General features: G+C 54.0%; 1 protein-coding gene across 1 annotated transcript; it reads right to left on the bottom strand.

Moving 5' to 3' along the window:
* Window positions 1-3,373: 3,373 nt before the first annotated feature.
* Window positions 3,374-7,926, bottom strand: LOC110574728 (phospholipase A2 group V). Its single transcript, XM_021683519.1, has 4 exons — window positions 7,887-7,926; window positions 6,571-6,715; window positions 4,276-4,382; window positions 3,374-3,553 (listed from the first exon to the last, which is right to left on the bottom strand). Exons 1-4 carry the CDS (start codon window positions 7,924-7,926, stop codon window positions 3,432-3,434), a joined length of 414 nt encoding a protein of 137 aa, XP_021539194.1. The 3' UTR covers window positions 3,374-3,431.
* Window positions 7,927-13,354: the final 5,428 nt, after the last annotated feature.

The raw sequence follows: 13,354 nt of genomic DNA, 5'->3' as shown, positions 1-13,354 counted from the left end.
AGCCACGGAAAGACCTTGAAATTCAGGCTGAAGAACATGGCAACGGGGAGCCACTGAAGGCTTTAGAGGAAGGGAGTGGCGCAATTGGAGTATGTGAAAGAAAAGATGGATCGAGGACCCTTGACGGATAACAGCAAACCTCCCCCAGGGCTTGACTTACACCATCGCCGTGGGCTTTCTGAATTCAGCAGGGAAGGGCATGGTCACCATCCTGAGAGGCCTCCAGGAGGTGGCAGGATTTCTGAGGATCCCCAGGGAGACTCTTGCCACCTGAGTGGGGTAGGATGGGTCTCTCTGGCGGCAGCAGAGGGGAGCACCCCAGTTTCTTTCCCGCGTTAGCGCAGGTCCCGGGAGCAAGTGCCAGAAACAGATGTGCGAGTGTGACCAGAAGTCGGCCTTGTGTCTGAGCAGGTTCTGGACCCACAGAGCAGGCTGGGACCTCATCTCGGGGGCAAGCCATATGCAGGAAGACTACACCCCCTGCTAGACCTCGGGGCACTGAGTTATCTCCCCTGGCCCCTGAGGGGACCGCCCCGGCGTGGCCGTCTGATGAACGGCCCTTGCCCTCACTCAGCACAAGCCCGGATCAGGGAGGCATCAGGGACCGGGAGGCCAAAGGGACAAGGACGAGCCAGCGCTCGTCCAGACTGCGCCACCAGAGAGGTCAACATGCCACGGCCGCTGTGCTGCCTGCCCAGCTCCTCAGTTCTGTCTCCGTGCCACTCTGTGAACACCTCGAGTGCGGGGGCTGTGTCTCCTTCATTCATCTGTTCATCCAGTCCCTCATTCCGTCAACAAACACTGGAGAAGCCCCTGCCAGGCACGCCGCTAGGCCCCGGAAAGCCGGCTCTATCAACCAGGCTTTGATCGGAGCCCCAGAACGGAGAGGAGATACCCATATACAAAATCAGGGACTTTTTACGGGGATTTACTTCCACGACTGTGGGCGCCAGTAAAAGAAAACATTCCGTGAGAGGCTGTTTCTTATTCTGCTGGCGTTGCTACCTGAAATCACGTGGCCCAAGTGACAGGGCAAACTGGAAGGACAGGGATGAATGGAACGGTGAGGACAGCCCCGAACGCCCTTCATCATCTCATCACCTCCAACAAGAGGCGCTGGGGCAGGTGGCCCGGCAGGACCAGGCGCAGCTTTCTGACACCAACAGAGTGAGCCAGCAGATACGGGACAGCAGGTTTCAGCCAGGACAGCGTCTCATGCACATCTCCGGAGACCCACACCAGCCTGGAATTCTGCAAGGATGGAATTTCTGGGAAATGCAGTTTCCATGTAGCCAAGGGACATCTGACAGATCCAGGACGGTCCCCCCCTTGGGGGACCATTCAATTTTGAGAGATGACCTCCCTGATGGTTCTCCTGTCACCCAAGAGCTGGTCAAATAACAGAGTCAGAGAGACTGCCTCCTCCCAGGTTTTGGCGATTCCTGGATTTCAGTCATTTCCCCAGAGCTGTTCACAGCAGTGAGCGAGGGTCCAGAGCAGCCACCATGGAGGACCTCAGTGGGGGCCCCCTCTACAATGAAGCCAGAGCCCCAACCGGACTAACCACCCAGGGACTGTCTCTGTTATCCAAGGCGGTTAGAGCAGAGAGGAACCTGGCCCTCAGGTGGAATCCAGGGGATCCTCCCAAGAACTCCTAATATGGACGAATCCCTGAACCACCCCAGGTTCTGTGTTCTCTCCATGTTCTCTCCCCAACCACCTTCTGCTGTTGATGTGCTGTGTGACTTTGGGAAAGTCTCCTAACCTCTCTGCACCTCAATGTCCTGGTAGATAAACAAAAGTTGCCCACGGGCCCCTCCAGCTCAAGCCCAGCTCAGCCTGTGGTGTTGCTTTCGTAACCTCACAGCTTCCTTTGTCCACAAATGCCTGCCTGTGCCTGTCTGAATGCTGGTGCCCCAAACTGGGATGCCCGGAGGTGACAGCCTGCACGCAGCCCCTCCTGCAGAACCTAGCAGCAGAACCTCCCTGAACCTGACGGGAGGTGGGAGAAGCTGGGACTGGGGTCTCCGTCAGCCAGTTGATCGCAACCGGGGAAAGATGGCATCAGAGTGAAGCTTCTGACTCTGCTACATTCCTATTTAACATTGGACTTGGGAAGTGGTTTTGATCAAAAAAAAATTTGATGAGCAAATGGGACATTTGAGCCCCATTCTGTGTAACACTGTCAAATACAGACGCAAGTCTGTATCAAACTTATTCTAAGACACTAGTACATTCAAAGTCACCTCATAAAATTAAATTTTATTTTGAAAACATTCAGCGTTGGAGCTTTTTAAATATAGATCCCATTTGTTATGTGGTTATTCTGGGGTTTGTCCGTGTAAGGAAGCCAAAGGTCCTTTCTTGGAAAGGACTCTCCTCTGTTTTGGAATGTGCGCATTCTTCCTGCAATCTCGGTATTAGAACACCCTTTCTTTTACGAATTGATAGATGAGGTGGGTTTTTTAGAATCCTTGCTTGGTAAAAATAAACCCCTCGGCTGAACCCTATTTTTTTTTAAACGTCCTGCTCTGTGACATTCCAGAACCTCAGCATTCCCGTGTCAGCACCCAGGTGGCCTCCGGATTACCCACCTCACATTTTTCAAAAAAACGTTCTAGCTCCTTTTTTAAAGAAACTGGAAGTCAGAGACGTTCAGTAACAAGCCTGAGATCACATGGCTGGAGAAGCCAGTGCTGGGATTTGACCGTGACCCTCTCTGGCCCGGAAGCTCAAGCTAGCGTGATTGCCTAGCACCTCCTCCCCATCTCCTTAAGGAAGAATGCAGCCCAGTGCTTGGCCAGAGAGGCCCCCCAAGAGTAAGGAGATGAACCCCAAAGGAGGCTTGGATCTGGTCCCAGAAAACCTTCTATTTTTGAATCTGCACCTTCTGTTCCTGAGAGTCCGTGGTTAACTCAGGGTTCAGCACCCCAGTGGCAGAGGAAGGAGAGGTACAGGTAATTCCCTGGAGCGGAGGAAAATGCCCATGTGGTTTTATTTGTCTTAAGAATAAATTTTATTTAATATCTATATGGCAGACTTATGGGGTCAACTTGGCTTCTACCTTGAGTAAAAATTCTCTAGAGGGTGGTAGTGAGAATCCGATTGCAGACACTGAAGAGTAAATGCACCTGCTGGAGAAGGGGCGCTGTCTTCAGGGTGAGGGGGGACAGCTGGCCTGGAGCTAGGGGCGAGCTCCCAGCATCAGAGGGGCCGACCTCACAAGCAGGGGCCAGGGACCCTGACCTTACCCGGTCCTATGACCAGAGTCGCTCTCCTGGGACTCTGTAGAGCGTGAAGAGTGGCCGTGGGGCTCCTCCAAGCCCCGTGGACCGTGGAGAGAGAAGAAGGTTCGAGACCGGGAGCCTCTCTCAGGAGCCCAGCAGCGTCAGTGGGCTCCGTGTTGTAGGAGAAGGGGACAAAAGTCTTGGTCAGCAGAGGATGTTGGGAAAGAATTGGTAGCGAGGGTTGTAGCTCCTTAGGTTCCTCTTCAGGCAGTAGACGAGCTTCCGGTCACAGGCGCAGAGCTGTGCTTGGCAGGGGGGCCCGGACTCTGCAGGCAGGACGCCAAATGCACAGTGAGGAAGCGAAGGGGGGGGGGGTTACCGACACTGCATCTCGGGCTTCCCTTTAGTCGGAGCGGACTCCCCAGCCTGCCTCCTGCCCAGGAAGCTCTCAGTCTGATGAGGGAGGCACAGCTTCCACACTGGGAAATGCATGAGCCGATGGAAGAGGCATAGCTGCTGCCCCAGGGGGAGGCTTCGTTCGGTCCAGGGAGACACAGCCCCTGCCCTCCGGGAGTTCCCAGTCTGACGGTGGAGACACGTTCTTTGCCCTTGGGAGTTCCCAGTCTGACGGTGGAGACAGCCCCTGCTCCGGAGGAACTCCGGTTCTCATAGAGGAGATACCACCCCCAGACTTAGCTTTGAACTCAGATGGCCCTGAGCTTGAATCCCAGCTCTAGCTGTGTGCACTGGCAAGGCTCTGAGTTCCAGTTTCCTCATTTGTAAAATGGGGAGACTAAATACACTCCAAAAGATATTTGGGGGAGCAAGTAAACAGAGGTATGCAAAGCATTTGGCACCTAGTGAATGCTCAGGCTGCGATGTTTCAGCCCTTCCCCAGAGGTCAGATGCGGCTGCAATAATCCTGCCCCTCTTGCGCCCAGCTCTGCCCTCTAAGCTATAGGCTGGCTGACCTCTAGGGGCAGCTGAACTCAGAACCAGCAGAGACCCAGGTTCTATCACTGGCCCGAAGGGGAAACCCCAGGCTTACCACAGGTGACCAGTCCCCGTGAAAATCTGTATTTGTATGACTGTGTCCGGATGTGGCAGCCTTTCTCCTCCAGCCGCCCATAGCAGTGATCATGCACCCAACAGCACCTGTCAATGCAAGAGACGTAGATCCTACGTAAGGGGCACATCACTTTAAGCAGAGGCCACCTAGGTGGGTGCAGTCTGGCAAAGAAAGAATCTAGGGATATGGATGAGTACTTCTCTGCTCTTGCACTGGGCCTGCCTGCCACTGGCTAGTGGCTCACTGACCTGCTTTCTCCTCCAGGGCTCACGGTGAGCCTACATTTCCCAGCCTCCCTTGCAAGTGGGTGTGGCCACACAACTAGGTTCCCGCCAGGGCATCATGGGCAGAAGGGATGCCCACCACTTCCAGACCTACCCATGAAACCCTCCCACACTGTCCTCCTCTTTCTCTCTTTCTCCATCTCTCAGCTGGATGGAGATGACCCAGCAGAGGACTCTGAGGCCACAGGGGATGGCAGAGCCATAAGAGGGAAGGAACCTGGGTCCTGGAATTAACACGTGATTCACATGGAACTGTTAGGTGAGCAAAAAACAAACTTCCAGTATGTTAGGTGTGGCAGATTGTATTTTTAAAAAATTGATTTACAGAAAAATAGAGAAGGTAGTACAGAGTGTTCCCTTTTACCCCACATCCAGTTTTTCCCATCATTAATTAGTACAATACACTTGTTACAATTAACAAACCAATATTGATGTCATTGACTAAATAACTAATCAGCTAAATCATAACATATCATTATTGATTCATTATAAAAAGTCCATAGTTTATTTAGATTTCCTTAGTTTTTATCTAATATCCTTTTTCTATGTGAGGATCCCATCCAGGATACCTCATTACATTTAGTTGTCACGTCTTGCTAGGCTCCTCTTGGCTGTGACAATTTCTCACATTTTCCTTGGTTTTGATGACCTTGATGGTTTTGAGGAGTGTTGGGTAGGTATTTTGTAGAATGCCCCTCTATGGGGTTTGTCTGATGTTTTTCTCATAATAAGACTGGGGCTATGGGCTTATTTTGCTTCTCTAATTACTCCAGCTTTGGCCATTGGGAGCCATTGGGAGCCCTTCCAGTTAGCTCCTGTGGTCCCTGACATATCTCTATCAATGTGGCAGGTGGTTGTTTTTGAACACTTCCTTATCTTTTGGCCTTACATGAGACTCCAGGTTCATCCTGTATATTTTCTGCCCTGGTCCTAGAATCAGCCAGGTCTCCAAGGAGCCTTGGTTCCGTTTTTTGAAGAATGGTGTCAGAGACCAGGTCTGGGCTTTAGGAGTTGCTTATTGCTAATGGGATATTGTTTCTTTTAGGTCCTCTCCGCTGCCAGAGCAAAAAATGTGTCTATTTTAACCCATGTTTGTACACACATCTGTACCTATTTCTGTATGTAACCACCGGCATCTATATTAAGCTAAACAGGAGTTCATACTGACATCTCCATCTCTAATCCATCACCACAGGGCGTAAACTCCCCCTCCAGCAGTGGGAAACTTGGCTCCCACCATCTGCCATCCATTTGCCTAATGGCCCCATCCCATTATCCACATCAGGGGTCTCAGAATTTTCCAAAGAATCGTCTCTCCTTTTCGCATGTTCTAGAACGTTGACACTTCCCAATCAAGAAATGGAATCTCGGTCCCCTTCCTCTCAAAGCCTTTGTGACTGCCTCCACCAATTGACACCATGGAATTTCTGAGGCTAAACCCTTTTGTCTTGCAGTCTTGGGACACTCACTCTTGGAACCCAATGGTCACTGTACTGTGGGGAAGTTCCAACAGCCTTGCAGAGGCCTAAGTGAGAGGAACCGAGGCCCCCAGCCCACAGCCTCTGCTGAGCCCCCAGCCAGCAGCCGGGGGCGACAGCATGTCAGCCATGGGAGTGAGCCCTCCGGAAACTGGATGATCCAGCCTCATTTGAGCTGCCCCAGCTGAAGCTGGGTGGAGCAGGGTCAAGCCATCCTGCCAAGCCCTGCCCCACAGGCAGATTCTTAGCAAAGTAAATGGTCATGGTCACTTGAAGTCACTACTCTTGGGGTGATATGTTACGTAGCAATGGACCAACTGACACATGTGGTCACTGAGACACGTGACGTTACTAGATGTATCTCGAGCAAGTCAGTTAACCTCTCTGACACACAGTTTTCTCACCAATAAAATGGCGCTTTAATACTCATCTTCCGGAACTGACGTGGAATTACGTGAGATTGTGCGGGCGCAGAGGCTGAACATAAAGGATAATCATGATAATCAGCTCACCAATCCGTGCCGTCCTTGGGGGTCCCCCGACCGCCCCAGCCACAGTAGCAGCCATAGAAGCCGTAGTTCGTCAAGGCGTTCTTCCCAGTCACCCTCTCAATCATGGACTTGAGGTCCAGCAAGCCCCCGGGCACAGCAGGAACACCTGGAAGACAGCCCCCGGCCCCCGGCGAACACGCTTGCCCGGCATGCACCTGCCCCTGCTCCTGCCCCCGTTCCTGCCCTGGGGCTTGCAGGGACCCAGGTGTCTCCTCCTTCTCCCCATTAGTGGGACAGGAGCAAGAAAGGGGAGGAAAAGCAGTAGAGCTACGAGTCCGGACTCGGAGAACGGGAACCGTGGGTTCAAATCCTGCCTCTGCCCACTCATTTCACAGCATGATGTCGAGCAAGTCACTTAATCTCTCAGAGCCTCTGCCTCCTCATCGGCAAATTAGGGGCCGGGGGGATAGGGCGCTAAAGTGAATGCCTACGTTGTGGAGTTATCTTGAGGGTTAAAATGAGAGAAAGTATGTGAATTCTGAGCACAGAGGCAGACACCTAGTGAATGACCAAGAAATACGAGGTCTAATTAATACAGTAGCTGTAGGAAGCAGCAGACAGATGCGCACTCCCCTCCCCTCAAATAACACCACTTAGGACATAAGGCCCAGCACCTTAGCAGGGTGGGATCCTTCCAGATCACTGAAGCCAGCTCCCTCGACTTCCAGATTGGGAAACAGTAGTTTGGAGGGAAAGGTTCAGGGTTTCACAGTGAGCCACGTGTTCCCTCCCTGCACTAAGCCTCCCGCCTTCCGCCCTCCGCGAGTCTCCAGGGATCTGGCAAGACATCAAAGGTTAGGACAGCCTGCCGGGGGGCTGTGTACATGGTTATGGGGCTCCCCTGTGCTGGGCAGTTACCTCCAGCTGGGAGGTGGCAGCAGGTGGGCCGGCCTCCGCAGGGAATGACCCAGGAACGGAATAGTTACAGAAGGGTCTTGTTCTCGTTTGGGCTTTATTTTGTTTTGTTTTGCACCAAAGTAAAAAATATGCCTCGCAAATTTGCAAGCCACATATTGTTCCCATAGCAGAATCTTTACCCGTCACCACCTAGAATCGTGCGACAGGCCCACCAGTGGGCTGAGTATCATCCTGTGTCACAGATGAGGAGACAGAGACTCAGAGAGGCGAAGGTTCTTGCCGACGTCTACACAGGAAGCGCAGAGCCAAGATTCAAACTCAAGTCTCCCCGACCTCAAAGACTAGCCTCCTTTCCACCTACCCTATTGTTCTTAGGGGTGGAAGGTCACAAGTTCAGAGGTCATGGGGCCAGCACTTACTGCAAACCAGGAACCAAGCCAGTGTGAGAAGGCCGTTCATCTCTGGGGTTCTGGAAAAGAAAACACATCCCGTCCCGTGACATGCCTCTCAGGAGACGCATTCAGACCCCACCTCCGGGTCCCCACCAACTCAAGGAGTTGATCCCAGGGGTCCCTGGGGGGCAGTAGAGCGCTTGTGGGGTATGGTCCTCCACAGAGGCAGGAGAGGACTTCTCACCATAGATGCCCCAACACAACGGTCCCCTCTGCACACAGTGTGACCGCCTTTCAGGGCCTTCTTGTGGCTTTGTGGGCCCTGAGCACTTTTGCCTTCATGGGCCCCTTCCTCCAAAAAAAATTCTTTCAAGGAGTATTTTACAACCGTGTCGGTATGGAAACCAACACAATCCGGGCTGGATGCAGTAGGACATATTCGTGACTCATATTCTATTTTCCTCCTGATTCTAAAAGAATTCAAGTTCATACATTTCCATGGGCCCCAGGCACTGTGCCTACCTAAAGAATAAATCGACCCTGGGTACTCAGGAGGGCTCCCATTTTTCCAGTGGAAAAATGGAGGCTCAAAGAGCTCGTGGAACTTGCCAGAAGCCATGCAGCTAGTAAGAAGTGGAAGAAGGGCTCAAACCCAGGCCTGAGCACCTCTCACAGCACAACACAGCCTCCCTTCACAGAAGGGTGAGTTGCCCTGTAGGCCGTGGAGCCTGGAGACCCCAGCTTCCCTCCCCAGCACCTGCCTTCGGCGAACACATAAATCACTGGCCTTGAGTCCCGAAAATTCACACCCCGAAGGCAGAGGAAATTCCATGTGTCTTGGGCCAGTGCCTGATTATAACTTGGCCTCTTAGAGGTTCCTTACCGGCGGCTGCCTGTCTCCTCTCCCTGTCTGGATCCCAAAGTCCTTGTTTATCCACAGCTGCTTGCTTGGCTGATGGTCTGCCAGGATTTCCCCTTCGGTGCCCAGCTGTCTCTGATCCCTGAGTCCAGCGGTCACTTGTGCAGTGCTCTGCCCCAAGCCCCTGGCACCTCCAGAGGCCTGGCTCCAAACACACAGCCTCCAGCCCCCCGGGGCTCCTGGCTACTGGGCTGACCTCTCCGTGCCACCCTTTGTCCAGCAGCCCCTCTGAGTTCCAAGAACATTCCTGAGAGTTCTGTCCACCCATGGCCTCTGCCCCGAGGGCTCTAACCAGCCAAGGGAAAAGGCTCTAGACCCTACCCTTCCACACCCGTCTTCCTTGGCTGCTTCCCGGAGCTGCAACAGGAGGGAGGTGCCAGCCACCACGCACAGGGCACCCACAATGTGCCAGGTTCTGTCCCCTGTCTCTTTAAGCCTGCCGAGGACCCTGGCAGGTGTTATTGTTAAACCTGCTGGCACAGTGTCTGTCCTTCGACAGTCATTTGTTGAACGAGGGGCTAGCAGTCATTGATCTCACAGATGGGGAAACTGAGGCTCAGGAAGGGGACGTGAGCTGCCCAACGATTCAGCCCAGGACTGTGAATCTACTCTGCTCACTGCCTCTGAGCAGCCCCTGTGTACTATTCATGGTGTTGCTTTTCCATATTTGATGATGCTTTGATGTCCTGTGGTGGCTTTGCTGGGCTGGGAAGACACAGCCCTCCCAGGAGCAGCTAATTCCCAGGGTAACGGAAGATTCCCCTGGGAGCATGGCTTTCATACATGCAAACCAGTCAGTCCTCAACTCACTCCCCAACCCCTCTGTCTAACTCACTCCCCAACCTCTCTAACTCTTCCACTCCCAGCCAATATTTCCCCTGCCCTAAATCACCACCCAGGGCCAGGAAGCAGGCAGCTAGGGACCCACCACCCCTGCAACCCAGAGTCTGCTGAGCTTGCCCAATCCCAAACTATTTGCCCTGCCCTGCCTTGCCTTTCCCGTGGAAAACACAAGAAAGGCTCTGGACCAAGCTTGCTCTCATTTCTTCTGCCTCCTGGTCAATCTGGTGCTTCCCCGTGTGGCCCTGCATCGTGGGGTGGGTCCCCTTCTCTCAGAAACCGTAAATAACAGACTGTCTTCTTTTTTTTTTTTTTTTTAGTTTTTTTTTTTTTTTTATTCATGAGAGACAGAGCGAGAGAGAAAGGCAGAGGGAGAAGCAGGCTCCCAAGGAGCAGGGAGCCCGATGCGGGACTCGATCCCAGGACCCTGAGATCATGACCTGAGCCGAAGGCAGACGCTTAACCATCTGAGCCACCCAGGCACCCTAACAGACTGTCTTCTAAATGGCCCCTGGCTCCTGATCCGGTGGCTTCACCATACCTGAATCCGAACCAAACTCCCAGGCACATTTTAGAGCACCTTGGGCCAGGGCCATGGGTGTGAGGGAACAGCGTGAGGCCCCGTGGAAAGGGGTCCGAAAGATGCAGAGAGGCCTCACCGAGGAGGCAACAGAAGCATGAACACAGCTGTCCCAGGGGCCGGGAAAGTGGCCCATCAGTGGAGCTCAGAACCAGTCCCCAGGAGAAGGATGTGGGGCTGCTATTTTTATCGAGCGACCACAGAGGGAAATGAGCACAGCCGTGAGATAATTTTGGAGTAAAGTGGTGGCTGAGGTCATGAGAGGTAGAGAGAGTGGAGACAGACAGCCTAACGGAAGCCTGAAAACGTGGGGGTCGGAAATGGCCGGGTCCCTGGATGGACAGGAGGTAGCAGCCCCCCCCCCCATGCCCTAGGACCCCCAGGTCAGGTATCTGGCCACAAAGGATGGACAGCACCAAGCCCACAGCACAGCAGACGTGTGAGAGACCTCCCCTCAATCTGGGGAGGGGGAGGCACTGGGGCATCAGGGGCCTCCTCTCCCAGCCCCTCTCCCTCCCTGCGCCCTGCCCACCACCCCACCTCAAGCAAGGCAGCCCCCAGAATGAGATTCCTCACCAGGGAGACCTTCTCTCCATCTCAGGCCTGCAGAAGAAGCAGGGGCTGGGCCCTCGGGTTTTAAAGGCCTCTCTGCCTGCCTCCCACGTCCCTGCCTGGGCCAGCTGCAGGACTCCAGAGGGCTCACATAGGAAGCCCTGTTTCTCCCTCTCGAGACCCCTGAGGACTTTTTGCCTCCCTGGGTCCCGAAGCAGCTATTCCCTGGAGCATGTAACGGTGCCTGGGTAACATTCAGGAGAGACACTGAGGAGGGCCTGGCTTAGGCCACTCGCAGTCCGGGGTTCTCCACCAGGGATAGGACAGCTGGAATCCCCCTCCCAGGGCAGCCTCCCTCCTCCCGCCACCCTGCGTCTCTGTGGAGTCCTCCAGCCCACGGCTCGTGCTCATATTTCATTCCGACTCCCTGGGGCTCAACTCAGGGACATCCATGGCAGCCAGGCGGCACCCCCTCTTCCTGTCGTTCCCGACCTGCCAACCCCCGACTCTGCCTTGTCCCCGGGGTGGGGCGACCCAGGAGCCTGTGACAGCCCCACTCTGGAGAGATGCTGTAAACTGTCGCTGGAGCCCGGCTGGCAGCTCCCTTTTGGCCCTGGGCTCCTTACCCAAATCCTGCCTTCCTTCTCTCTGGGAAGGAGAACCCACCACGCTTGCAGTCAGAGCCATGCAAGCCACAGTCCCCACTCAGCCACCCAGGAGCTGTGTGACTCCGGGCAAGTCACCACACTTCTCTGTTTGTTCCTGCGATCTAGGAGAGTAGTGACTCCCTGCCGCCCCAGAGGCTCGTGGTGAGGAACATACTGTATAAAACAAGGCCGAGTGGCGAGGTGTGTGTCTCAGGGGTTGACATCACAGACTCTAGATGAGCTTCAAGTCCTGAGTTCCAATCCTGGCTTCCCCACCACAAGCTGCATCTCCTCCAGGCTGGCTGCCCTTGGCCTGCCTCAGAGAGTCCTTGTTAGGATGAAGTGAATGAATGCATTTATAACAGAGCAGTGGCCAAACAGTGCGAATACGTAAATGAAGAGTAACCTTCTAGAATGTTCTTGAGGAGCATAGGTAACTGTTATTAGGCTCTGTTCTCCACTTCTATGAATCCTGAGCCCTGGCCCATCCCTGACCCCCGTGTGCACACACTTTTCTGAGACGTGGGTGTGAGCTCCTCCTTCTCCCTCTTGGCATCTCTTCTCCCCTCTCTCAGCTCGATCACGGCAGCATCAGAGAGAAGCCCCTCCTTCCGGCCCTCACCAGCCCTTCTCTTCCTGAGACCTGACTGCTGGGCACCCCGCGGAACCCTGTGAACCCCAGTTCAATACAGAAAGTACCTACTGAGTGTCTCCCACATGCAAGGCGCTGCGGGGGATCCGCTGTGAACGAAATGGAGGCCGGATCCCCTCACGCTTCCCCTCGGGTTGAGGGAACAGATAGCAAAGGCATCGAATAGAGACACAAGACGTCCTGGGGGTGATAGCGGGGAGGGCAAAGACTCCTCTCTGTTCCACGTGAACTTTTCTTTCTCCACCAGTTCCTTCCTCCACTACGGACACTCACAGGCCTCGCCATCCGACACCAAACAAAACGAGAGAGCAAAAGGAAGCCTCCCTGCCTCTGCCGACCTGTCTCTCCAGCTTTTGTTTTCCCCTCTAAAAGCTACATTTCTGGACAGAGAGCTTCCACTTGCTCATCACCCACTTCCTTCTGAACGCGGGGCCACCTGAAGCCTCCGCTGTATCCCGGAGCTGGATCCCAGGGACCCCCAAAGCCTGGTGCTTCCCAAGCCTGGGCTTCACCCCCCACCCAACCCTCTCTCTCTCTCTCTGGCTTTGAGAGGCCACACCCCGCCATCCACTCTCCGCTGCTCACCCCCACCTCTGTCGGCCCCCCACTTGCAGGTGTCTCCAAGGATCTGCCCTCGGAATCTGCTCCTCTCTCTCTCCGCCTCTCCCGAGATGAGCTCATCCATGGTCAGGGTCTTAGGTCTTCTTTCTATGCAAATGTCCAGGGGCTAGCCCGGCCACACAGTGTCCAGCACTAGCTTTGACACTCCCTGAAATGAGTACGGGAATGAAGAAAAAGTGTAACGTCAGGTCCAACCGTCTGAGCTTCCAGTCAGACGGAACTGGATTCAAATCTGGATGTCCCCTCCGACTACCTGCGTCCCCTGGCCTCCTCAGATCTTGCTCTTATCAGCACCTGTAGAACAGGACAATAATGGAACCAGCTTCATTCTGTAATTGTGATAATTCAATGAAGCGATGCAGAGAGGCTCAGCACAGAGCCTGGTGCCTTGTAGGTGCTCAGTGAACGTAACTATTATAAATATTATTGCTGTTATGGCATCATCCCCCCCCCCCCCAACCGAGGGTAGGCACTGTGTCTGCTTCACGTCTGTACTCCTGGCGCTTGGCACACAGTAGGTGCTAAGTTAGGTCTGCCGAGAGAATGAATGACCCCTCCGGCTCTAGCTTCATACCCACCGTCCCAGCCCTCACGTCAAATATAGTAATTAAATATATACAATCATTACAATCCGAATACCTGCTTGAGAGTGTAGCTCAGTGTCCTGCCGGAACCCCAGGACCA

Source organism: Neomonachus schauinslandi, chromosome 4, assembly GCF_002201575.2.
Source record: "Neomonachus schauinslandi chromosome 4, ASM220157v2, whole genome shotgun sequence".
Lineage (NCBI taxonomy): Eukaryota > Metazoa > Chordata > Mammalia > Carnivora > Phocidae > Neomonachus > Neomonachus schauinslandi.
Note: the sequence above shows the minus strand (reverse complement) of the source record. Positions and strands in the feature narration are given on the sequence as shown.

Bases quoted from the DNA above. Each gene is read 5' to 3' on its own strand.
- LOC110574728 (XM_021683519.1), bottom strand. From the start codon at position 7,926: ATGAACGGCCTTCTCACACTGGCTTGGTTCCTGGTTTGCA. The intron at 4,383-6,570 runs GTGAGCTGATTA...TTGCATTGACAG, and splicing joins CCCAAGGACGGCACGGATTG to GTGCTGTTGGGTGCATGATC. The intron at 3,554-4,275 runs GTAAGCCTGGGG...TCCTGCCTGCAG, and splicing joins ACGGGGACTGGTCACCTGTG to AGTCCGGGCCCCCCTGCCAA.